This window comes from Sus scrofa, chromosome 14 (genome assembly GCF_054392235.1).
Source record: "Sus scrofa isolate SSC_HxYL_T2T_F1_AM1 chromosome 14, Sscrofa_HxYL_maternal_Yorkshire_Landrace_v2.0, whole genome shotgun sequence".
NCBI lineage: Eukaryota > Metazoa > Chordata > Mammalia > Artiodactyla > Suidae > Sus > Sus scrofa.
The window spans coordinates 23,280,249-23,306,052 of NC_139396.1; the positions used below are offsets into that span (position 1 = coordinate 23,280,249).

Consider the following 25,804-nt stretch of genomic DNA (forward strand, 5'->3'; position numbering starts at 1 on the left):
ATCTCTCTTACTGATATTTAGGATGTATTTAGATTTCCTCAGGAAATAGGGAAAAACTTAAAAAATAAGACATAAAACTCTTATTTTGAATCCTTATTCAATTGACAATCTCATAGATTTAGATTCCAATGGTCAAATGCAATAGTGGTTCAATACAAGAAAAACCAACGTAACAACAATAAATAGAATGAAAGAAAACCACAAGATCATGCAGATAAAGCAGACACAGCATCTGACAAAATCCAAACCTTTCATGATAAAGCATTCAACAAATTAGAAACGAGAGGGAACTTTCTCAACTTAATAAAGGACATTTAGGGAAAATCCACAGCTGAAATTATACTCAATGGTAATGGCCTGAAAGCTTCCCCCAATGACAAGGATGCCCACTCTGGCTTCTGCTAGAAAACACTGTATTGGAAGTTCTAGCAATCAGGCAAGAAAAAGAAAGGTATCCAAATTGGAAAGGAAGAAGTAAAACTAGCTCTAGTCACAGATGACATAAAAAAGCCACAAAACAATGCTGAAAGAAATTAAAGAAAATCTAAGTAAATGGAAACATATTCTGTGTTCATTGATGAGAAGACTTAGTATCAAGATAGCAATTGGAGTTCCCGTCGTGGCGCAGTGGTTAACGAATCCGACTAGGAACCATGAGGTTGCGGGTTCGGTCCTGCCCTTGCAGTGGGTTAACGATCTGGCATTGCCGTGAGCTGTGGTGTAGGTTGCAGACGCGGCTCGGATCCCGCGTTGTTGTGGCTCTGGCGTAGGCCGGTGGCTACAGCTCCGATTGGACCCCTAGCCTGGGAACCTCCATATGCCGCGGGAGCGGCCCAAGAAATAGCAACAACAACAACAACAACAAAAAAGACAAAAAAAAAAAAAAAAAAAGATAGCAATACTTCCCAGAGAAATCTAAATATTCAATACGATCTCTGCTAAAAATCTCAATGGCATTTTTTACAGAAATGGAAAGGCTTATCCTAACATTCAAATGGAACTTCAAAGGACCTCAAACAACTGAAACTATCTTGAAGAAGAACAAAGATGGAAAATTTGTCTTAATTTCAAAATTTACCACAAAGTTACAGGAATTAAGTAATTATGTGTGATACTAGCATAAGGTTATACATATAAACAAATGGAATAGAAATGGGAGCCCAGAAAGAAACTCACATCTATGGTCGGCTGATTGTTGACAAGGGTACCAGTGCCATTCAATGGGAAAACAACAGTCTCTTCAACAAATGGCACAGGCACAATTGGATAACCACATGCAAAAGAATGAAGTTGAACCCAACTCTCACAGAATATACAAAAATTAAGTCAAAATGGATCAAGGAACTAAAATAAGAGCTAAAACTATGAAACACTTAGAAGAAAACATGCATATATCTTCATGACCCTGGATTTAGCAATGAATTTCTTAGACATGACACCAAAAGCACAAGCCACAGCAAAAAACTAGATAAGCTGGACTTTACCAAAATTAAAACTTCTGTGCATCAAAGGACACTATCAGAGAAATGAAAAGACCATCTATAGAATGGGAGACAAAATTTGCAAATCATGTATGTGATAAGAGTCTAACATCCAGAATATGCAAAGAACTTAAAAAGACAACCCAACACTTGTGACGGAACATGATGCAGGATAGTGTGAAAAAAAGAATGTATATAAATGTATGGCTGGGTCACTCTGCTGTACATCTGACTCTGACAGGATGTTACAAATCAACTATAATAGAAAAATTAAAATGGACAAAGGACTTCTGTAGACATTTCTCCAAAGATAGAAGTGGACAACAAACACAAGAAAAGAGGCTCAATATCAGTAGTCACTTAAGAAATGCAAATCAGGCTGAGTGGGTTAAGGATCTAGAATTGCTGCAGCTGTGGCACAGGTCAAAGCTGTGGTTTGGATTCGTTCCCTGGCCCAGGATCTTCCACGTGCCATGGGTGCAGCCAAAAAAAAAAGAAAAAAAAAAAGAAAAAAAAGTGCTAATCAGAACCATATACTTCACATCTATTAGAAAGGCAAAAATTAAAGACAAAACGAAACAAAACAAAAACACAGGTATGTGTTGGTGAGGATGTGGAGAAATTGGAACTGTCTTCTATTGCTAGTGGGAATGTAAAATGGTACAGTCATTGTGGGAAACAGTATGATGGTTCCTCAAATGCTAAGCACGAATTACTAAATGATCTAGCAATTACACTAGACAGAAGAGTTGAAAACAGAGATTCAAAAAAATATTTGCATGTGAATGTTCATAGCACTATTCACAAGTGCCAGAGGGTAAAATAATCCAACTATCCATTAACAAAAAACAAAATAGGCAATTATTTAGTATTAAAAAGGAATAGAGTACTAACACATGATGTGACAAACTGGATAAAACAATGAAGAAAACATTATGATAAGCGAATGAAGTCAGACACAAAAAGTCATATGTTATTTGATTCCATTTATGGGAGATATCCAGAGTAGGTAAATCCACATACACAGAAAACAGACTGGGGCAAGGGAAAATGCGGACTAACTACTAAATGGGTACTAGGTCTTCTTTGCAAGTGAGTGACCAACCAGACAGCTGATGGGTGCACAACACTGTGTATATACTAAACGTCACTGAACTACACACTTTAAAAATGGCTAATTTTATGTTATGTCAATTTTACCTGAAAAAAAAAAAAAAAAAGAAATTCAATAGTCATGGGTTCTAAAAACTCATTTATTGCTTCCCTTTGTTAAAAAGCCGAGTTTTACAAAATACATATTTATGATTTCATTTATACGAAATTCTACAAAAAGTAAAACTACAGAACAGAAAGCATATCGATGGTGGCCTAGGGCCAGGGATCAGAGGGTATTGATTACAAAGAGGCAAGAGGGAATTTCTGGAGAGGTAATTGTTCTGTATCTTCACTGCTGTGGTCGTGATAGGGGTGCATACATCTGCCAAAATGTACACTTATCCAACTACACACTTGAAGTGTACTTTATTTATTTATTTTTTTGTCTAAAGTGCATTTTATTATGAGTCAATTATACTTCAATAAAGTTGGTTTTAAAAAAATTCAGCTGGAGTTCCCGTTGGGGCTCAGCAGGTTAAGAACCCAACATTGTCTCTTGTGAGGACTCGGGTTTGATCCCTGGCCTCGCTCAGTGGGTTAAGGATCTGGCGTTGCCACAAGCAACAGCATAGGTAGCAGTTGTGACTCGGATTCAGTGGTGCTGTGGCTGTAGGGTAGGCCTGCAGCTGCAGCTCCAATGTGACCCCTAGCCCAGGAACTTCCATATGCCACAGGTGTGGCTGTAAAAAGAAAACAAACAAACAAACAAACAAAAAACAGTTCTGATGACTCTTTAAAGGCCAGGGTTGGCATTTAATGTTCATCTACTTCCATGGTATGATAAGAATGTGGTTAGGATACCTATTAAGCAAAGCAATACTGATGTTATACATTAAAAGTGGTCAACAGACAAAAGGTATAACTGTCAAATAGTCTGAAGACTAAAATAACGAATAAACATGGTTGCTCACCAGTTCTGGAAGAGGGCAAATAGTTCCAGTATTCATATACAACCCTTCAACTACAATGAAACGTCGAGTTACACGAGCCTTTCGAGGATTCTGTAAAAGAAAAAATAAAACAGACATTTTAAATTTCAGTAACTCCATCTACAAAATCTGTTACATGCTCTCTAGCACTTTACCTTATAAGATTTATTCACCAGGATAAATAAATAAACAGACTAAATTAATTTCAAGCTCAAGGTTTGAGATCCTATTATACTGAGATGAAAAACAGGGCTTTCGTCTCTCAAGCACATTTTCAGTTCACACAGTCAACTAGGAGGCCTCCCGCACACAAACTGTTTAGACACAGACACTACAACACAAACAAAGCCCTCTAAGCCCAGAATGACTGGGAAGAGACCCGAGAGAACTTTCTGGGGAGATGGTGAGGTTTGTGTCATGATAGGGGTCATGACACCTGGGCTATGTGGGCATAACCATTTGTCCAAACTGTATGACTAGAATCTGTGTATTTCAATGTCTGTAAATTTTACCTGAAATAAATGAAGAGTGAGGACGACAATCCTCATCATCACCACAGAGACCGAGTGGGGAGTTAGGTGAAGGTTCAGATGACACAAGAATGGCGAAATATTGAAAACAAGGCTGGGAGAAGGGTACAGGGGGCAGCTTCACTATACCACTACATTTCCTTTGAACACGCCAGAAATTTTCCCATGAAAAAGTGATAGAAGACAAATCCCGATCTCCCTAGTCTACTGAACAACAGAGGACAGACGCCCTTGTCCTTCCTTGCTCCTCCCTCACTACTGGGTTAAGTAACACTGGACTATGACCTCATCCCGTGATGTCTGAAGGCAGTGGGCGTAGGGACTTTTTCAAATAACACATGCCTTCCCACACCCCACTGACGTCAAGTCACTAATAAGCCACTCCCACTGCGGAATGTGGAGATGCTTTCGGTATGTTGGGCTGACAAATAAATCCATAGAGAGAGTCGGCCACCACCTTCCTACTACTCAAAGGTTTCTTGCCTCTAAGCTTCTGGCTAATGAACAGCTAGAAACTCAAACATCAGAGCTACTCCAGGGGTATGTTAGAACCTCAGCTGTAAAGCTCATAAAAGTGTCTGTTGAATATGCAAGAGCTTACATCATCATCACTGAGTTTTCTTGGTCATCTCACTCCATCTCTAATTCAAACCTGAAGGCTGTGGGTCTGCTAGGAGTCACAGAGGAGGACATGAGGGCATCTTGCCTCTCCCTGCCTTTCAAAAATAAAGTATTTTTCTTATAATCTAAAAATATTCAATGAAGGAATCTTAGGAAATGGGAAGTACAAAAGAGAATTTAACAAATGAGCTCATCACACCACACACTGCTAACTTTTGTCTTTCTTGTAAATGTGTACCTTTGTAAATGACTTTGTTCAAATCGGGATTTTACTGCAATAGTTTAAGGATGCGAATTTTAAAAACATCATGTTGTGAGCATTTCCACATTATTTAACATTATTTAAACCATGATTTTAATGGAGATCTAATATTCCACCTTGTAGAGATGCCATAAATTATTTATGCACAGTGCTAGTCTGAGGTTGTTTCCCTCATTTTTTTTTTTTTTTTAACATCACACTCTGAATATCCTTTGATCTTTGACACCAGTTCTTTTTTTTTTTTTTTTTTTGTCTTTTTTTTTGCTATTTCTTTGGGCTGCTCCCACAGCATATGGAGGTTCCCAGGCTAGAGGTCGAATAGGAGCTGTAGCCGCTGGCTACGCCAGAGCCACAGCAATGCGGGATCCGAGCCGCGTCTGCAACCTACACCACAGCTCACGGCAACGCCAGATCGTTAACCCACTGAGCAAAGGCAGGGATTGAACCTGCAACCTCATGGTTCCTAGTCGGATTCGTTCACCACTGCGCCACGACGGGAACTCCTGACACCACTTCTGATTATCTTCTAAAGACAGCATTCCAGACACAGGTCCGAGGGTATGGATATTTAATCTTGGACTATATCTGCCCATTTACTCTCTAAAAGGGCTGTGACAGCTGAAACTCTTCTCAGAGTTACAGGAGGACCTTTTGATGCATCACAAACATCAGGTACCACTGATGGTAATAATAACTATAAAGTTTTCCCTAGTGGACAGGCAAAAACTCTTACTCTAATTCCTGCAATTGTTAGTGAGGTCAGACTGTTTTTATCTGCTCACAGTTATCTCTATTTCTTCTATGAACTCCTTTTTTTATCTACTGTCCTTTTTTTCCTTTTTTAAAGGAGGATTAATATGGGAAAGAGAACTCTGTAAAAAGAGGAATGAAAAAATATATAAATCCCAACAGTTGGGAAACTGGCAAAAAGAGTATGATCCAAATCTAGACTAAACTGCAATATTTTAACTCATTTTCAAAAAAAATATAAGCATCTAAATAGAAAATATTCAAAAATTTAACATTTATTATTTCTATGAAAATGAAATTGAAAAGAATAATTTCTAAAAACCAAAACATAGAAGTTCTTGTTGTGGCTCAGTGGAAATGAATCTGATTAGCACCTATGAGGATGCAGGTTTGATCCCTAGCCTGCTCAGTGAGTTATGGATCTGGTGTTGTCGGGAGCTGTGGGGTAGTTGCAGATGCGGCTCAGATCCTGCATTGCTGTGGCTGTGGCACAGGATGGCAGCTACAGTTCCGATTCGACTCCTAGCCTGGGAACCTCCATATGCCATGGGTGCAGCCCTAAAAAGACAAATAAAATAAAATAAAAACAAACATATAAAGTAATTTGGAAGCCTACTCTTGGCAGGAAAATATGGTATAAATTAATTAGTAAAAAAGTAAAAACTATAAAATGGAAATAAAATTTAAGGTAACTGTATTTCTTACTATTCATAAAGAAAAAAGCCTCATGGATTATAAAGCTTATAACACACACACGCACGCACGCAGACACACAAGGCTTGACTATGATGTTTTCCCAACTTGTACAGTGCTAACCTGGCAAAATAACCCTAGAGGAGAGAGGCCCACTGGTCCCACTGTGCCGAGGCCGTGTTCTTCAACATGGCAGCATGCTATTACTAAGTCACAATAAGGAACACCTTTTTACAACTTGTACAAAGAATTCACTGGTGACACAGTCTCAATTTTAAAATTTCCTCCAAGATTTTTCTAAACTGTATTAACTATGAAACATTTCCCATAGCACATCTACCATAAAATAGCGGAATCTATGCATGTTCATCATGAGAATGTGTACATTCGTGAAGTGCTGCTCTTAGCCTATCACCTAAACAAGGATGAGGAATAATGCAAATATCTGGAAAAAATGGAAATTAACAGAAAATTAAGCAATGTAATGAGCGTTTTTATCAGTTATTCTAGTAATGAATGAGTTGCACTGGGAAAGTCCACTTGAAAGCGGTTTATGAGACAAAGTAAGTGGTGACCAGGTTCCCAGTACAATTCACGCCTAGTGGTTCCTGCTACAGAACCACAGACCAGAACTACCTTCTGCATCCATGCTGTCAGGGAAAAATAAATGCTAATTCTAACAGTAATGCTTTGAATACATTTCCCCTGTTACACCCTCTAATAAGAACACCAAGGAGTAAGCTCTCTACCCTCTAGTCCCTCCCTGCCCCAAGTGGCAATGGAGGTGCATGGAAGAAGTGTAAGCATGTTGCAAAACAGAAGGAAACCATGCTTGGGGCAGTTGTTTTCCATAAGAGGCAGCTGCTCAGACCTCTAGGGCAAGGCAAAGAGGTGGTGATCGGAAGCAATAGTCTCACTTTGTTCATAAATTCGTAAGTTAAGATCTCCTGCCACTGTTCCTTCCAGTTAAGCCATACATGATTTATTCTGATATGAATACATTTATTTTGAATACACTAGGTACCTCTTGTAAACACCCTAATGAGTTCTGTTGTTACTTCTGTAGAATTGAGTATAGGCCTCCACCCCCCACCCCCCAAAATGCTGTTTTTCTTTCTTCTAGAAAGCTGCCTGGACTATCTCCCCCCAAATTTGCGACATATAATTACGGCAAAGATGGGGCAATTACTATCAGACTTGGCTCTCTAACCTAAGGTACATTTAATAAGCAGGAACACCCTTATTTAATATCCAAATGTGATCCACAGGCAAGTTTTCATGACAAATTACCATTTCATTTATAATTTAGCTGGTTACAAAGTACAAAAGAACTGCATAATTTTCTTCAAAAGAATCATACCTTTTGATCTTCAATCTCTTGTTCTTTGAGTAGTCGCTCCAGGTCTTCCATATCATTATGCTCAAATAGCTTAATGTCACTACGTGATGCCTGTAATCCTTTCTGAATAGCAAAGCAGGCAGCTTTATCTCTGCAAGGAAAAGAGGCCGACAAAACTGCGGTTTAAAGGGTCTTGTCAACATTCTCAGGAAAGGAACGCTTGCTTTTGTAAGTTGATCAATATCCACTGGTTAATGTAAACATGGCCAATAAATAAAACATGTTTGAACATTAATACATCATTGTTTGCACTTCACTCTGCAAGTCTTTTCACATAACTACTATACCGATTCTGTTCCAAGAAGCACACTCTGACTTTTGACATCTGAGCAGTCACCATGCATCTTACTATGGACGGCCTGTCAGTTTACTCACAGTAACGTTCTTTTTTTGAAAAATAAATGAAATATTGGTGCATCTCATTATCAGTGGCATCTCTCATTTGATTGGCACACTACTTTGCCATGAAAAGCAATACTGGATCATTGACTCTACATAATCCAGGGGAAAACTTCTGAGTCATGCAGATTAAACTTCAGTAAGATCTAAGTTGAGTTAATTAGGGGGGAAATATATTTTTAAAATTAAGTGTATTATTTTAAAGTACATGGGAGCAGATCCCTGGTGGCCTAGCAGTTAAGGATCTGGCCTTGTCACTGCTATGGCATGGGTCTGCTCCCTGGGCCAAGAACTTCTGCATGCCATGGATATGGCCAAAACAAACTAACGAACAACACACCAAAAAAGAGTACATATAAGACTTCAACTTCTGGGAAGACAGAGTGGACATATTTTCCCTATTTTTCTCCCCGTCTACAATAAAAAGTCCTGAACATTGTATATAAAAGAAACATAAGACAAAAGGCAGACAAGAGATGGACCTGACATGAGAGAAATGACATGAAATGAGTTCCTGGGTTTTCTTGACTTGGAACTGATGAAGGTGGCAAACTGAAAATGCCAACAAGTACTGCATTCCTGTCCCTGCTCTCTGTAGCCAAGGGACAGGAAAGGAGAGGCGGCCCAGCAATCAGAAGAGGAGGGAGCACTTTGAGACTGTCTTTATGAAGTATCATCCTGATGCCAAGACCACACAAAGTCTAAAAATAGTAAAGATGGCTAGTCATCAGGGAAATATAAATTAACACCACAATGAAATAACTCTACAGACCTATCAGAATGCTAAAATTAAAAAAAAAAAAATAGCAACAACATCAAATGCTCCTGAGGATGCTGGAGAAACTAGATCACTTATACACTGTTGATGGGAATATAAAATAACAGAGCCACTCTGGAAAAGTTTGGCAATTTTCTTAAAAAACAAAAATGAACTGAATATGCAGTACCATATGACCAGCAACCACACTCCCTGGCATATATCCCAAAGAAATGAAAACTTATGTTCACAGGAAAACTCGTACATGAATATTTACAGCAGCTCTATTTGTAATAACCCAAACTAGAAATAATTCTGATGTGCTTTATAGGTGACTGGTTCAACAAACTGTGGTGCATCCATACTATGGAACAGGATGTAGCAATCAAAAGGAATACTTGATCCAGACAATTCCAGAGTATCTGCAGAGAATTAATGCTGAATGAACAAAGCTAATCCCCAAATGTTACCCGCTGTATGATTATATTTGATAACAGTTCTGAAAGGGTGAAATTATAGAAATGGAGAACAGATTTGTCACTGCCAAGAGTTAAAGAGTAGGCAGGGTAGAAGGGGCATAGGTGTGGCAACATGAGGGATTATCTTGACTTCGCCAATGGTCAATAAATACCTCAGTTTTGAGTTGCATTACTTGAGTTTTGCAAGAGGTGAGTATTGGGAAAGACTGGGTAAAGGGCACAGGAAATCTTTTTCCTAAAGGCATATGTGATTCTATAATTATCTCAATATAACATGTTTCACTTAAAAAGGGTACATAAAGGAAGAGGAAGACAGAGTGACTGGGAAAGACTTAAGTATATAAATAAGCATTGTTCTGAGACTTAAGGCAAAGCATTTTCACTGCTTACTGAAAAAAGGAAGAAAACACTTGACACATTCTCTATGCCTAATGAATTTATCAAACAATTTACTAAATAATATTTTTACCTCTAGTGTTCCCACTTTCAAATGAATTTCAGGCAACATACTCAAAATGGTTGATAAGGGGTTAATTAGCTGTCCACTGAGTCACTAGGAACTGAAGTTCTAAGACACTGGGCATAAAATTTGAAAGTGAATTTAGACTTGGTTTCCTAGCAATTAAAACCAAAAGGACAATACAGTATTTATTATCTGACAAAAGAAGCATACAAGTTCAACTGTGACTATAAACTTTTTCTGGACTTGAAACTCAAAAAGGAATTTATGGTGGGGTGCTCGTAGAAAGTGATACTGGATGACACTGTAGCTGTAACTATACTTTATTAAAAACCTACAATCACTGTTTAAATCCATTGCTTTCAAATTTGTGATGAGTCTACCGGATTTTTTAAAACTATGTGCAAAAAATTAATAAAAACATTTGTTTTCATGGGCACATTGGGAAACCACTCCACTTAGACCCAGGCCATGTGCTGGAATGCTCCCAGGTAACTGCTGCAGGGCTGTGGGGAAGAATGGGCTACGGGCAGCTTGAAAACCCCCAGGAAGAGCCAGTGGGGCAGCATGTACTTGAGCTCTCTGCACTAGAGGTGCTCCGACTGAGTGAGAGGCAGTGGCACAGTACAGGGTCTGAGGTTAGCCGAGCTCTGAAGGCCAGTCACCTGGACTCCTCGTGTGGGCTCTGGCTTCCATTCATTCACTCATGGAACTGGTTATTTAGTGAGTGCTATTAAGTGGCACATGCTATCCTAGGCAATGGGCTGGTATAAACTGTTGAAAGTGCTATAAAAGAAGATTACAATGAGTCTGAAGCAAGATGAACAAACAGCAGAGGGTGTGCGGGTGTACGGGCGCACATGTAAATAAGGGAGGCCTGAGAAGCAGCATGATTTTTGACAGGCATGTGAGTGCCTGTGTGGTCATGGATTCACAAGGATACCAAACTCCTCTGGCTTTAAAATTTTCTCCACCTGCAGCAAGGGTCTTGACCTGGTCTGAGAAGCTAGGGAAGGCTTTCCTGAAGAGGTGGCATATGTGCAGGATGAGCAGGAATTAAGTAGGAGATGAGAGGAGGAACAACAGACGATTAGCAAGTGCAAAAGCCCTGAAGTGAGAGGAAACTAGCAGTTAAGGCTGGTAAGGCTACACAGAATGACCACCTAAGGGAAAATGGTGGAAAATGAGCCTGAAAAGGTAGTCTAAAAGGCACAAAATCCTAATAAAGTCTTGGATCTTTATTTTAGGAACTACAGAAGCTCTTAAATGGAGTGTGACAAAATCTGAGTCCCATTTTTAAAATTCTGGCTATACAGAATGGTCATCATTAAAACGTCTACAAACAATAAATGCTGAAGAGGGTGTGGAGAAAAGAGAACACTCTTAACACTGTTGGTGGGAATGTAAATTGGTACAACTATTATGGAAAACAGTATGGAGGTTCCTCAAAAAACTAAAAATAGGACCATCATAGACCCAGCAATCCTACTGGGCATCTATCCCAAGAAGATGTTAATTCAAAAAGATACAGGCGCCCCAATGTTCACTGCAGCACTATTTACAATAGCCAAGACATGGAAGTAACTTAAACGTCCACTGACAGAAGAATGGATAATGAAGATGTGGTACATATATACAATGGAATATTACTCAGCCATAAAAAAGAACGAAATAATGCCAATTATAGCAACATGGATGGACCTAGAGATTATCATACTAAGTGAAGTAAGAGAGTGAAAGACAAACATTGTATGATATCATTTATATGTGGAATCTAAAAAAAAAGGATACAAATGAACTTATTTACAGAATAGAATCAGACTCACAGACTTTGAAAACAAACTTATGGTTACCAAAGAGGACAGGAAGTGGGGCAGGAGGGATGCACTGGGGGTCTGGGATTGGCGCTTGCACACTGTAGTATATGGAATGATTGGCCAAAGGGAACCTGCTATATATATATATAGCACAGGGAACTCTACCCAATATTATATATGTGGGAAAAGAATCTGAAAGGGAATGGATGTGACATGTGCAACTGAATCACTTTGTTGTACAACAGAAATTGTCACAACATTGAACTATACTTCAATAAAAATTTAAAAAATGAAAAAACAAAATTCTGGCTATAGTGTTTAAAAGGAAAAGAGGAAACAAAAAGTCAATCTGAGACCTAAAATTAAGAGTCATTTAATACCAGAAGATGGCAGGGGCTTGAGCTAGCGGTAGGTGCTTCTGATGGGTGTAACCAGCTGCCTGGGCTAGGCCAGTCCTCACTCTACTCCTGCTCTTTCCTCCACAGTAAAGAGCTACATCACACGCCCAGTGCACATGTACCCAAGTGTGCAGATTTGTTCATGGGAAGTTGAGCAAGTCCCCAAATCATGGGTTCTATGTTCTTAACAAGCCATAAAGAAAGATCGGCAGGGACCTAGGAGTTGTGGCAAGGGTACGGAGAAGTGAAGTGACTTTATCAGGTAGTGTGATATGGGTCATGAGGTTTATGACCATGGATTCACAAGGACACCACAATGTCATAAAACTGCATGGGGAAGACAGACTTCCTGCATAAGTCTGGCCTTCTCAATAATCAATACATAAAATTATAATGGCAGATAACCAAGTACTGACACCTTTAAGGATCCGTCCAGTGGAGGTCTCACTAACTGTAGAAATGCTTGGCTGAGTGACTACATATTTCTTTAAAACTGGAAAAAAAAGATCAGTATTATTATAGGCAGATGACATCTAACAAAGGAATTCTCTAGGAGGACCAATATTATTTCCAAAGGAATTTTGACAAGAAATGTAGGTAAAGATTACTTACACAAACACAATGTCCCCTCTCTTAGAGTAAGCGGGAATAGCACTCGCGATGGTGGCAAATCCATATGAGTATATAATGGCTTCTTCTGTCTTCATGAACTTTGCCAGGCGGTCTTCCAAATCCAAATGCACATCTATTTCAAGAGTACAAAGTTAGATGGTTAAACTGCTCTATAATTCTTTTTTTTTTTAACTAAAGAATAAAAACATCATATAAGCAGTTTAGTTATTAGCACTGTTACCTTATGGTCAAATGTAATTGTCTTTCGAGTTGTAAGTTATCTGTTAAGGTAATTCTAGGATTCCCATTGTGGCTCAGTAGTTAACGAACCCAACTAGGATCCATGCGGATACAGGTTTGATCCCTGGCTTTGCTCAGTGAGTTAAGGATCTGGCGTTGCCGTGAGCTGTGGTGTAGGTTGCAGACAAGTCTGGGATCTGGCATTGCTATGGCTGTGGTGTAGGCTGGCAGCTACAGCTCTGATTCAACCCCTAGCCCAGGAACCTCCATATGCTGCTAGTGCAGCCCTAAAAAAAGACAAAAGACAAAAGACAAAAAAAAAAAAAAAAAAAAGATAATGCTAGACCAAAACTACTTCTATACTCTGTAAACTGAATCAACCCCTCATGTGTCTGTACACGTGGGCCTGGGACTATGCTGACTCGGTTTTGCTTTGCATCACTCTAGCCTGAGAATACAAGGTCCAGTGACTTCACCTGCTTTGACATCCCTCAACCAACAATGCTGAGGCTTTACCAATGCACAACATTAATTTATTAATGCCTATTTGCATTTTAGCAGCAGTGACCAAACTTCTGCACTGGGACAGCTTTTATGAGGAAAAGAAAGAAGAAAGAAGAGTAGTTAATAAAAAACAAACAAACAAACAAAAAACCCCACATCAAGCAAGAGAGACTTTTTCAACTGCTGCCGGTCACTTCTTTGACAGTTTGTGTTGTGGCACCTGCCATCACTCTAGAGGACTGGGTTTCTATCTGAATTTCTTTTTAAATGTACCGGCAAATTCAAATGTACAATACAAAGAGAAATATGGTTCTTTAATGCACACCTTAAAGACATCTTAAGAAGAATGCTGCTGTAATTAAAGATAAATTGTAATTATTAAACTGGAATTTTTTTCCCCTCTTACATGACGGTTCCTTACAGCCTTTCACTTTCCCAGGCTAAGCCATGAGGATTCACGCCCTGGAGGACCAGTGATGTCTAGAATAAACAGTGCACTGACTGACTGTGAACCAGAAAACTTCAGCGTCTTAAAATGAGGTATTACCCAAGAGAGAAAAAAAATTTAAACCTCCTTTAGCTCTTTTAACTACAGCAGGACCCAAGCCTGGACAACTAGATCAGAGATTTACCACATGCCCTGTGCAAGAAGAACCCAGGGCAGAAGCTGATGCAGAAAGTGTGTGGCCTTGGAACTTTGTGGGAGAAAGGAGGGAACTCAGAGGAGTAAAGGGGGACTTTTGGACAGAGCCTTGGAATGTCCACTGAGGGGAACTCAGAAGTGCAGGCAGTGGCAGAGGACCCATATGTTGCCCTGTGAAGGGTTGCAGAGAAGACTCATGGCACAGCAGAGCCCTCTAGCCTAGACCCCCCTGTGGTGGGGGAGCACTGCTCCAGGATAGCTTTCAGCATCAGTAGGCCGCTCACCGCCAGAGGCCTTCTTGGTGAGAAATGAGAGAAAGAAAAGACCTGAAGGACTGAGATCCACAAAAGAAACAACCCAGCTGCGTACAAAGCTGGACTCTGAGTGAACTGAGTATTTCCACGGCAATCCTCCATAACTACCCTGCCCCGCGTGTAACTCCTGCTAGCGTGCTGCTGTGTGCCCCTCAAGAGTCACTCCTGTCCCGGTAAGCTCTGGAAACAGGCAGGCAGATACAAGGCCACCAAAAACGGCTCTAATCTGTGAAGGAACAAAAGAATGCCTGTTGGGTCCAGACTTTATAGATGTCCTGTAGATACTTGTAACCACGACATGGTTACTTGTCATGGGTAAGATTTTCACCACCTTCTAGGGAGAGGCAAATGAGTAAGTCAGCTCAGTAAGAGGAATAAACGACTTTTTAGAACATTTGAATAAAGTGTCTCAAATCTGTAAACCCACTCACTGATTTTTCAGAGGCAAGCTAGACTTATTGCGATGCTTTTTAACTAGTAAAAGACAAAATTCAGAATTCTAAAAGGTGCAACTTCAGGGTTCCCATTGTGGCACAACGGAAACGAATCCAACTAGGAACCATGAAGTTGTGGGTTAGATCCCTGGCCTTGCTCAGTGGGTTAAGGATCCAGCGTTGCCATGAGCTGTGGTGTAGGTTGCAGGCGCAGCTTGGATCTGGTGTTGCTGTGGCTGTGGTGTAGGCCGGCGGCTACAGCTCCGATTGGACCCCTAGCCTGGGAACCTCCATATGCCAAGGGTGTGGCTCTAAAAAGAAAAAAAAAAAGGAATTATAAAAGGTGCAACTTCACAATAGACTACTTTAAGAAGTACTTAGATGATGGCTGTACAATAATCTCGTTAATTCATTTATTAATCTAACATTTAGTAAGTACCACATGAAGATAAGCACTGGATCAGGGAGAAACATGGGGTTTCTACCACTGGACAATGCGAGACAGCTAAGACAGATGTCTGGCAGCTGTCACTGGAGAACTCTGAGCCCAGAGGGCAGCTATAAGGCTGAGCTGTGCGGTCTGGGTCTAAAGCCCCTGGGCCCCTTTGCACTCAGAACTACAACACATCCACAGTGACTTCAGACTAAAGACAGAAGACCCTTGACTGTGAATTAGGCTGGGGTGGGAGCAGGCTACTGAGTGAGAGATAAGACACAACTGGTCCAAACTAAACCCCAATTTGATGGCAAGAGATGTACAGTGAGGAATTAGAAAATTTAGCAGCAATTAAAAAAATAAAATAAATTGAAGCCCACTTCATTTGTAGACTTCTTAAAGGATGATACAGAATTGTGAAAATGAACTATTTATCTCATTCCAATCAAGTAATGATAAAAAATTAGGCATATTTCTTCCCATTTATAAGTTAAAATGTGTATCAACATAGTCTATTACATAAAACCACATGAAATAATCATTTGAATTCCATTATCCGATAGTCATTTTTATATAATAACTTTCATTAGATCAACGTTAAAAGTACGGGATTTTATAAAAACAATGTTCAGAAGAATACACTTCCCAGTCAATCAAAATGGTACCAAAATGGCACTTAGCTCTTCAAGCATTAAATCTGTAACACTGACACCTCCAAGTCTGGGACTTGCTCCTGCTCCTGCCTGCCTGCCCTTCCTTGAGAGGTGCTGCCAGGAAAAGGCTTCAGGCAGAATCTGGCAAGGAAACAAGGAAAGCAGCAAAGCACTAGAGAACAGCCACCTCCCACGCAGCTGAGCACGGGCGTATCTCGTCTTCCTCTTCTTCCTGTTAGTGCTGAGTGCCCTCTCTCTTAATGGTCCCTACCACTCTGCTGCCTCTCCCTTCTTATCAGAAAAAGTATTTTTTAGGAGGAAAAAAGTTACACTATCTTCTAGTTAAATTATCCAAATTCTGGATATTTAAGAACTATCTTAAAGTCACTTGTTCAATTTCCTATTTATCAGCATAAAAGGAGGTATTATGGTCTTCTTGGCTGTTTTTCAGAGGAAGACCACAAAACTGTCAATTTAGAACAGTTTAAAAACAAACCATATTTTTCTTTAACATCTTCATATTTTTGTGTTACATACTTTAAAAATCCCTTGAGATTCCACAATTTTTCTTAAGAGTATAAATATCACTTATGCACACGTTAGAACATAAAAATAGTGCTGAATGTTTTCCAGAATGTTTCCACACAGAGTATCTTATATGATTCTTACCAAAATGTTCTACATTGTGCAAAGATCATTCCTTGCCTATACAGGGAAAACTACAACCCCATAACTGGTAGGAAGAAGTGGCAGATCTAGGAATTTTAGGAAATCCCCTTCCTATTAAAACATGCAGTCACAGTTGAGGTGACTGTCCTAAAACAATGAAAGAAAATATTAAAAAAAAAATAAACGAACAATTGTTTACCAATAGCTTTAGAACACAATTAAATGCCATTATCTCTCACTATGAAAGCCTGCTACTAATTGTCTTTTGATTTAGTTTAAGACCAAAGAGCCAAGTACACATTAGACATGCAAAGGAGGAATAAATCACAGGTAAATGAGATATGAATGCATTACAAACAAATCAGATCAACAAAGAGAAATCATCCAAGTGCACCGGGATCCCGTCAGCCTTAGAGAAAAGGCTCCACAACCTGATAAAACCACTTGACAGATTCTAAAATACACATTAAAACAATAAGATGAGGAGTTCCCTCGTGGTGTAGTGGGTTAAGGATCCAGCATTGTCACTGCACCAGCTCAGGTTGCTGCTACGGTGTGGGTTCGATCCCTGGTCCGGGAACTTCCATATGCAATAGGTGTGGCCAAAGAATAAAATAAAATAAAATAAAATAAAATGGTAAAAAAACCAAACAAACCTTACAAAAAAATAGTAAGATGAGAGGGTGGAAAAACTTGTGACCCACACAGTCCTTACAAGACCATGTGGGTAACAATCAGCTGGGCCTTTAGGAGGCAGGAGAACATTTAGCCTAAGAAACTAGAAGAATTTTAATTCGACTGTCAATTTTCTTTTTCTGTAGTAATCATCTAATTTCACCTAATATATTATTGTGAAATAACAAAGAGAATGTTTAATAAGGAAATTTAATTGTACAAAAAGTGACTTTCATTCATTATCTGAAAAGTTGAGTAAAAAGCTAAAAGAGAGAGTATTTCATCACTGAAAACAAGATGCGGTGAGTAATACTTGCAGGGGGGAAAACAACAAAATTAAAAGCAATTTCTCCAAGGAAAGAGACTTTAGTCTCACGAATACAAAAGTACCTTCAAATGGGAGAAAAGGGGCCTTTACTTCCAACTTAATGCTCAGTGCAAAGGACAAGTGACCCTAAATATTCAGAATAATTTAATTGTGGAGGGCATTTTAGAGACTTAAAATATACCCTTAGGTGACCTCGAGTAGCTTCTCTGAACTTACACAACACTGAAATTTCAAGGTAATTTAATATAACTAAAATAATTTAAGTGATTAGTTCCAGAATAAGGAATAACACAGAAAATATCCTGCTAGAAAACCAAAAAGTAAAAATATGTACAACACACACATAAAGAAAGGCAAAAAGATGACAAGCAAACATGGGCAACTGTTGAGAAGAATGAAACGAGTTTTAAGAAGGACAAGTTTACAAGAAAGACAAGGTACTCAGAAAATAATACACATTACTCATCTTATAACAAAACCACTACAAGGCAAATTAACCTTCAGCCTTTGTCCAGATACCAGTCTGTATCTTCAACCACATTAGGATAAGGATGACACACTGACATAAAATAGTCATCAGAGGCAGTGTAAGGTGTTCAGCAGGATAACATGTTCATTATACTGCCTCTGATGGCCCATTCAGACACCTGAAAGACCAAATCCACTCTAAATTTAAAACAAACAGTCAGGCACAGAACATGTATGTGGTACACTACCATTTTTCTAAAACTGGTGGGGGTGGGGTGGGGAAATGTACGGAAGTGGTTTGCACATGCTGAAAAAAAGTCTCTGGAAGAATTAACAAGGAACTACTGTTAGTAGCCGTCTTTTTTTGTGGGGTGTAATGGCGGGGAGAAGACTTCACTACCTCTCTAAACCTCTTGAAGTTTGTATCATGGACTGAATTATACAATCAAGAAAATCAAGTTAGGATGGATTTAGAAGGTTTCATGATAAGCAAAATAAGACAGAGAAAGACAAATACCATATGATCTCACTTACATGTGGAATCTAAAAAACAAAGCAAACAAAATGAAAACAGACTCATAGATACAGAGAACAAACAGGTGGCTGCAAGAGGGGAAGAGGATGAGGGGTGGGGAGAATTAGATGTAGGGCGTTAAGAGGTACAAAGCTCCAGTTATAAAATAAATAAGCAACAGGGATGCAATATATAGGATAAGGAATATGGCCAATCATATTGCATAACTTTAAGGACAGATGGTTGCTAGACTTATCATGGTGATCATTTTATAAGGTATGCAAACATCAAATCACTGTCTAGTACACCTGAAACTAATATAATATTGTATGACAACTACATTTCAATTAAAAAAAATAATTTAAAAACCATTACTTTGAAAGACTCCGGAGGTCAGAAGTACATAGCATGCTGCTATGTATTTTAAATTTCAGGTGATCCAAACGGAAAGTTGACTGGGCTATTATTATAACAATGTATTTCCACAGCTCTGGGAAAACTGGTCTTGAAGGTTTGAAACATTTTATTTATTTTTTACAACTTGATTTAGCAATAAATCTCTTATCTGTCTTCTCAGATTAACTCCCGAGCAAGAGCCAAGGTCACACATGCAAATAAAATCTACTAGAAAGAGAGGCTTTTAAGAAAGCATTTTCTTTATTACAGCAAGTAGATCATGAAAAGAAAGCCTTGTTGATCAGATTACATCAAACAACCCTGTTAAAAAATGCCTTTTCTAGTTTTCTAATTCTTATCAAGGAAATAATATCCTATCAAGAAAAATCAGTCAAATAATTCATGTTTACACTAGGCTAGAGGGAAAAGGGAGACTCTGATCTGAGCTCTTTTAAGCCTTTGATCTTGCCATTGAGACTGGAAACTGGGAGACTTGTTTCCTAGTTTAAGCACTAAAATTAATTATCTCTGTGACCATGAGAAGTCACTTAACATCTCTGGGCTTTCTATTCCTTTTTTGAATATCTGGGATGCTGGAATACAAGATTTTAAAGATGCTTTCTAGCTGCAGGATTCTTGGACACTAATTCCCATCGTCTGTTTCCAATATAAATAATTTAAGCATTAAACTAGCTAAGGGATAAAGAAAGGTGCTCCCTTAAATAAAAACATCTTAACAGTTAAAACGGAAAAACAAACAAACAAACAAAAAAAACAAAAAAAAAACACACACAAAGACCCAGAAATGAAAATGAGCAAAGAAGACAAAACAGACTTCTCTGGCTCCACTTTCCCCACCCTCCGACATTTTGTAAACCAGATGATTATTTCCAGTAATACATTCATTTGAACAATTACTTAACAAATTTTCAGAAGCAAAGAACAATATATGATTCTTTGATGCCTCTAAATTAGGGAGTTCGTGACATTTGAAATCACACTCTGATCCTAACATCTAGTTAGCCTATCCCTGGGTCATTCACAAACAAGGAAATCAATGATCCTTCATCTTCATACCAGAAAGAAAAGGGCTCCATACTCTATCACTCCCCAACCTGGTCTCACCTTTCCTCCTGGCACATGGTGGCCGCCCAGCTAGAGCAGTTTCCCGGGCCCCTCTGTAGAGGCATGACCTGGCTCATGTGCTCACCAATGGAATGTGGGCAGAATGATGTGCCATACCGCTTGCCCACCTACACGAGTACCTGCACTCCTGCTCCTCCAGACTCGTCACTTGGTCTCAGCCATGCAGACAAGGACAGTGCCCTCAGTTCCAGAGCCACAAGAGGGAAGATCTGGGTTCCTGCACGACTATAAAGAGCAGAACCACTTGCAACTGGATGCTTCCCCTTAAAACTGTCTCCTCACACCACTGTCTCTCGGGGCAAGTGTGACAGCAGCTCAGGCCTCGCCCAACCGAGACAGTGCACCTTAGGTTCCTATGGCTCTTACAAGGACAGTCAGCCCCAGACCCACGCATCGCCCACCAACAGTTCCAAACAAAATCTTCTAGAAAGTTCACCAGCTTAACTCCACAATTAATTAAGGATACCATTTCTGAGCAGTTTTGAAGTCGAACTGAATTTTAATTCCTGAAAATAGCTGTCTGAAAAATATGACAAAAAACATACCAAATGTGCCATAAAATCCTCTAGGTCCACAAGTCCCCACACCATACTTCTTTAGAGATGCCAAAGCTGCTGCCTTTGTAGAAGTAAAAAAAAAAAAGAAAAAAGAAAAAAGAAAAATTAGATTGTGATAATTTAAGAGTTTCAAACTGACATTTCCTACTCTTTAACCCACACAGCTTCCCAGCCCCCTAGCTTTTCTTCCTTTCTTAGAACTAAGACAATTCTAACAGGATATACAGAAAAGAGGGATGTGCAGATTTAGACATATGACTTAACACATGGAATCGTATATTAGCTTGCTCATCAAAACCTGGCTAACTCAATGCATTTCTATGTTTTGGCATCTGTGGACATTAGCCTTTCCTGAAAAAAAGTTTACTGGCCCCCAACCTCAAAAGAGATGAAGCAATTTCTTAGACACATCTCCAAGTATTACCTGAGTTTGGCTCATAGAGTTCTCTGGCTGTCACCCAGCACCAAGCCAGATCAGACGTTCTTGTCTCCCTCTGCTGAAAACTAGGTTATAGCTCTGTCTGATGGTCTACATTTGTCTCTTTGATTATGTCCAGTTTCTAAGTCAGTCTTGTAATCTGTGCATTTCAGCCCAGGTGCTGCTTACCTTGACCCTAGGGTTATCCAACAGTCCAAGAAAATTAAATGAGGCGAAGTTTATACATTCTTTTCCATTTACCACAATGTTGTGGCTGGGAGGGCTGGGGAAAGAGACAAAAGTGGTATACTTCAGCAGTCATTTGTGTTACAGGACACACGTTATTACACTGCCCCAAGGCGGATAGACACACAAGTGTTGTCACTCTACTCCCCCTACATACTGGTCCCCTACCTCTCTTTTTTTTGTGTGTGTGTCTTTTGTTGTTGTTGCTATTTCTTGGGCCGCTCCCGCGGCATATGGAGGTTCCCGGCTAGGGGTGTAATCGGAGCTGTAGCCACCGGCCTATGCCAGAGCCACAGCAACGCGGGATCCGAGCCGCGTCTGCAACCTACACCACAGCTCACGGCAACGCCGGATCCTTAACCCACTGAGCAAGGGCAGGGATCGAACCCACAACCTCATGGTTCCTAGTCGGATTCGTTAACCACTGTGCCACGACGGGAACGCCTCTTTTTATTCTTAAAAAGTAAAATTAGAAAATGGCATATTAAAAATTAGATACTTGGTCATTAATTCTATTCTTAATAGGCTACCTTGTGCCACTTAAATAAAAAACAAAGTGAGCTAGAATTCCAAGATGGATAGATAAATGGCAAACCTTTGTTTTGGTTTTAAAACACTTAAGAAAGTAGCAGCTAAATAAAGCACCTCAGAAAAAAATCTGGAATAAAACAAACAGGGGGAAAACATGAAGAGATCAAGATCGAAGGCATGAAGAGGCAGAGCAAATCAATCTTACAGGTAAGTAGTTTAAAAATATGTGTTTCCATGACTAGGTCACTTAGCAATACAGCAGAAATTGGCACAACATTGTAAATCAACCATAATTAAAAAAAAACAACCATTATCTATAGGAAGCCACTAAAAGAATAAGTGACCTTTGTTCCCAATTTCTGAAGTTAATGTTGGAATACTATTTAAAAGGAATCCCCTCTCCTACTCAAAAGGGAATAAATGGAGTGGCCAGTTACACAGGAGCATGGAGCTGAGTTCAGCTCTTGAGGAGATGACCTATTATGTCTTTTGCTGACAAACGCTCTAGCTATAAGTCATGCTTCAAAAACATTAAAGAGTTCTCTTGTGGCCCAGTAGGTTAAGGATCAGGCACTGACAGTGCAGCGGTCCACGCTGTGGCGCAGGTTCAATTCCAGGCCCGGGAACTTCCACATGCCGCAGGTGCAGCCAAAAATGAAAACACAGTCAAACTATGGGAGGTGGGCTATTAAAGGGTTGTGAGATCAGTTTACTTAGTCACAGCCAGACTATTTTACCTACAGAATGGAAATGCACCTCGTGGGGCCAGGGAAAGGATGGAACGGTTTCTGTTACACACAAGCAGTGGTCTGTGTGGCTGCTTGGTGGGTCAGAAAAAACTGGGAAAAACTACTCTCATTAGTATTAACAGAACTGGCTTTACATGAGAAAAATAATGAAAGCTGCTGGGAAACTAGGGAAGGAAAGACAACTTGAAGTAAATCCACAAAAGCAGATGAATTCATACAAGACTCATGGAAAAGAACATGGGTTGTGAAGTCAGTCAGGCAGCTCCCATCAACATCACGGCTACTGACAGCTTCAGAAACTCAGTTTCTGGCCACCATGAGCCTCAGTTTCTTCATCTATAAAGTGGGGTAAGAACCTATCTTTCAACTTATTATAAGAAGTGCTTGTTGAGTTCTTTCCCCCTATAGCTTCCAGGGCTTCTTCTCTTTTAAATCATCCTCTCTGATTCTAAATCCACTGACATTCAGTTTCCTACGTCTCAGAACTTCATTCTGCAAAAACTGTTACACAAAGAGGACTCAAACTACCAGGAGTAAGTATAACCAAAGTCCCTGACGATAGACAATAAACTACCAGCATGATGTAGGGCTGCGGACATCCTGTTTCTGTCCGGCACCTGGAGCAGAGAAGTGAAAGGCTCACACCTGTGCTCCATGAGGGTCTGCAGAAGTAAGCCTGAGAGGGAGCGTCACAGAAATCCTGGAGCTGCGGAACTTTCAGAGGTCCTCACAGAAGCAGATAAAACCAATATGAAAGACATCTCCCAGAGTTCCCATTGTGGCACAATGGAAATGAATCTGACTAGGAATCATGAGGTTGTGGGTTCAATCCTTGGGATTGCTCAGCGGGTTAAGGCTCCAGCATTGCTGTGAGCTGTGGTATAGGTCACAGACGTGGCTTGGATCCAGTGTTGCTGTGGCACAGGCCAGCAGCTACAGCTCCGATTTGACCCCTAGCTTGGGAATCTCCATATGCTGCGGGTGTGGCCCTAAAAAGGAAAAAGACAACAACAACAACAACAACAACAAAAATCTCCACAATCAAGTCTTCAGAAGAGTCTAAAGAGGGAAAATAAAATCCCTCCCAATCAAAACCCACAGCCACATTATTAATGACAGTCATTAATTACCATTAGAAGAATGGTGCTTTACCAGAAAGAAACAAATACTACAGACCTCCACTAACAACAGGTTTGGCACTGGTTCGAGAACAAGCCACTAGACCAATAAAGAATCTAGAACTCAAGAAAACTGTGACATTTCAGGTTCAGTTTCAATGAAATAAATATCACAATGAAGAGAGTCATGGGAATTTCTTGGTTTCCCAGTGCATGTAAAAGTTATGTTCACACTACACTGTAGTCTACTAGGTGTACGATAGCATTATGCCTAAAAAACAATGTACACACCTAATTAAACAATAATTTACTGCAGCTGGGAGTGGCCGAGATGGCAGAGTAGGAAGATCCTGAGCTCACCTCCTTCCGTGGGCACGCTGAAATTACAACTATTTACAGAGCAACTACTGATAAAAATAACCTGAAGACTAGCAGATAAGATCTTCTACAATTACAGATATAAAGAAGGTATCACACCAAGACAGGTAGGTGAGGCAGAGATATGACAGAGTCAAGACCCATACTCCTAGGTAGGCGACCTACAAATGGGAGTATAATTATAACTGCAAAGGTTCTTTCCAAGAAGCAAGGAGCCTAAGCCTACAAGTAAGATTTATCCCAGGGATGCAAGGACAGTTCAATATATGCAAGGCTATCAACATGAAACACCACTTTAACAAAACTGAAGAATAAAAATCATATGATCATCTCAATAAGGATAAAGAAAAAGATCTGACAAAATTCAACATCCATTTATGAGAAAAACTCTCAAGAAAGTGGGTTCTATACAATGTGGGAACATACCTCGACATAATAAAGGCCATGAATGACAAGTCCACAGCTAATACACTCAATAAAAACATTTCCTCTTAAGATTAAGAACAAGACAAGGATGCCCACTTTCACCACTTTTGGAAGTTCTAGCCATAGCAATCAGACAAGGGAAAGAAATAAAAGGCATCCAAATTGGAAAGAAATAAGTAAAACTCACTGTTTGCAGATGTCATGACAGTGTACATAGAAAATACTAAAGATGCCACCAAAAACTGCTAAAAGTTTATCAATGACTTTGGTAAAGTTGCAGGATACAAAATTAAAATACAGAAATCTGTTGTGCTTCTATATACTAAGAATAAACTATCAGAAAGAGAAATCAAGAAAACAATGCCAATTACAATTGCATCAAAAAGGACAAAATATCTAGGAATAAATCTAATCAAGGAGGTAAAAAACCTGTACTTGGAAAACTCTAAGACAATGATGAAAGAAACTGAAGACAAATGAATGGGAAGAAGTAATGTGCTCATGGGTTGGATGAATTAATTTTGCTTAAAAATTAATATTGTTAAAATGAACATACTACCCAAGACAATCTACAGACTCAATGCAATCCCTAGCAAAACACCAATGGCGTTTTTCACAGAACTAGAAAAAATACTTCAAAAACATTTTATCACAAATAGCCAAAACAATCTTGAGAAAGAAGAATAAAGCTGAAGGTATCATGATCCCTGATTTCAAACTATTCCACAAGGCTACAGAAATGAAAATAATATGATGCTGTCACAAAAACAGACATAAAGATCAAAAGAACAAAAGAGAAAGCCTAGAAATGAATCCACACTTATGTGGGCAATTAATCTACAACAATGGAGATAAGAATATATAATGCGGAAAAGACAGCCTCTTCAGTAGATGGTGTTAGGAAAACTGGACAGCTACATGCAAAAGAGTCAAACTAATACATTCTTACACCATATATAAATATCAACTCAAAATGGATTAAAGACTTAAATCTAAGACCTGAAACCATAAAACTTCTAAAAGAAAACATAGGCAGTTTGCTTTTTGACACTGGCCTTAGCAATATTTTTTTAGATATGACTCCTCAGGTAAGGGAAACAAAAGAAAAAAATAAATAAATGGGACAATATTAAACTAAACAGCTTTTGAATTGCAAAAACCCTATTAAAAAGAAAAGGTCACATACTAAATGAGAAAAGATATTTGCTAATGATATAAC

The 25,804-nt window shown here is 39.3% G+C and overlaps 1 protein-coding gene across 1 annotated transcript in view; it reads right to left on the minus strand.

Moving 5' to 3' along the window:
* SPTLC1 (serine palmitoyltransferase long chain base subunit 1) overlaps positions 1 to 25,804 on the minus strand; it is a 55,897-nt gene that overhangs the window by 18,880 nt on the left and 11,213 nt on the right. Inside the window, exons 4-8 of the mRNA XM_003483378.5 lie at positions 21,327 to 21,420; positions 20,708 to 20,780; positions 12,743 to 12,875; positions 7,782 to 7,911; positions 3,548 to 3,637 (exon numbers count right to left, since the gene is read on the minus strand). Of these exons, the coding sequence (XP_003483426.1) occupies positions 3,548 to 3,637; positions 7,782 to 7,911; positions 12,743 to 12,875; positions 20,708 to 20,780; positions 21,327 to 21,420 (520 nt within the window). The remainder of the gene's footprint in view (positions 1 to 3,547; positions 3,638 to 7,781; positions 7,912 to 12,742; positions 12,876 to 20,707; positions 20,781 to 21,326; positions 21,421 to 25,804) is intronic.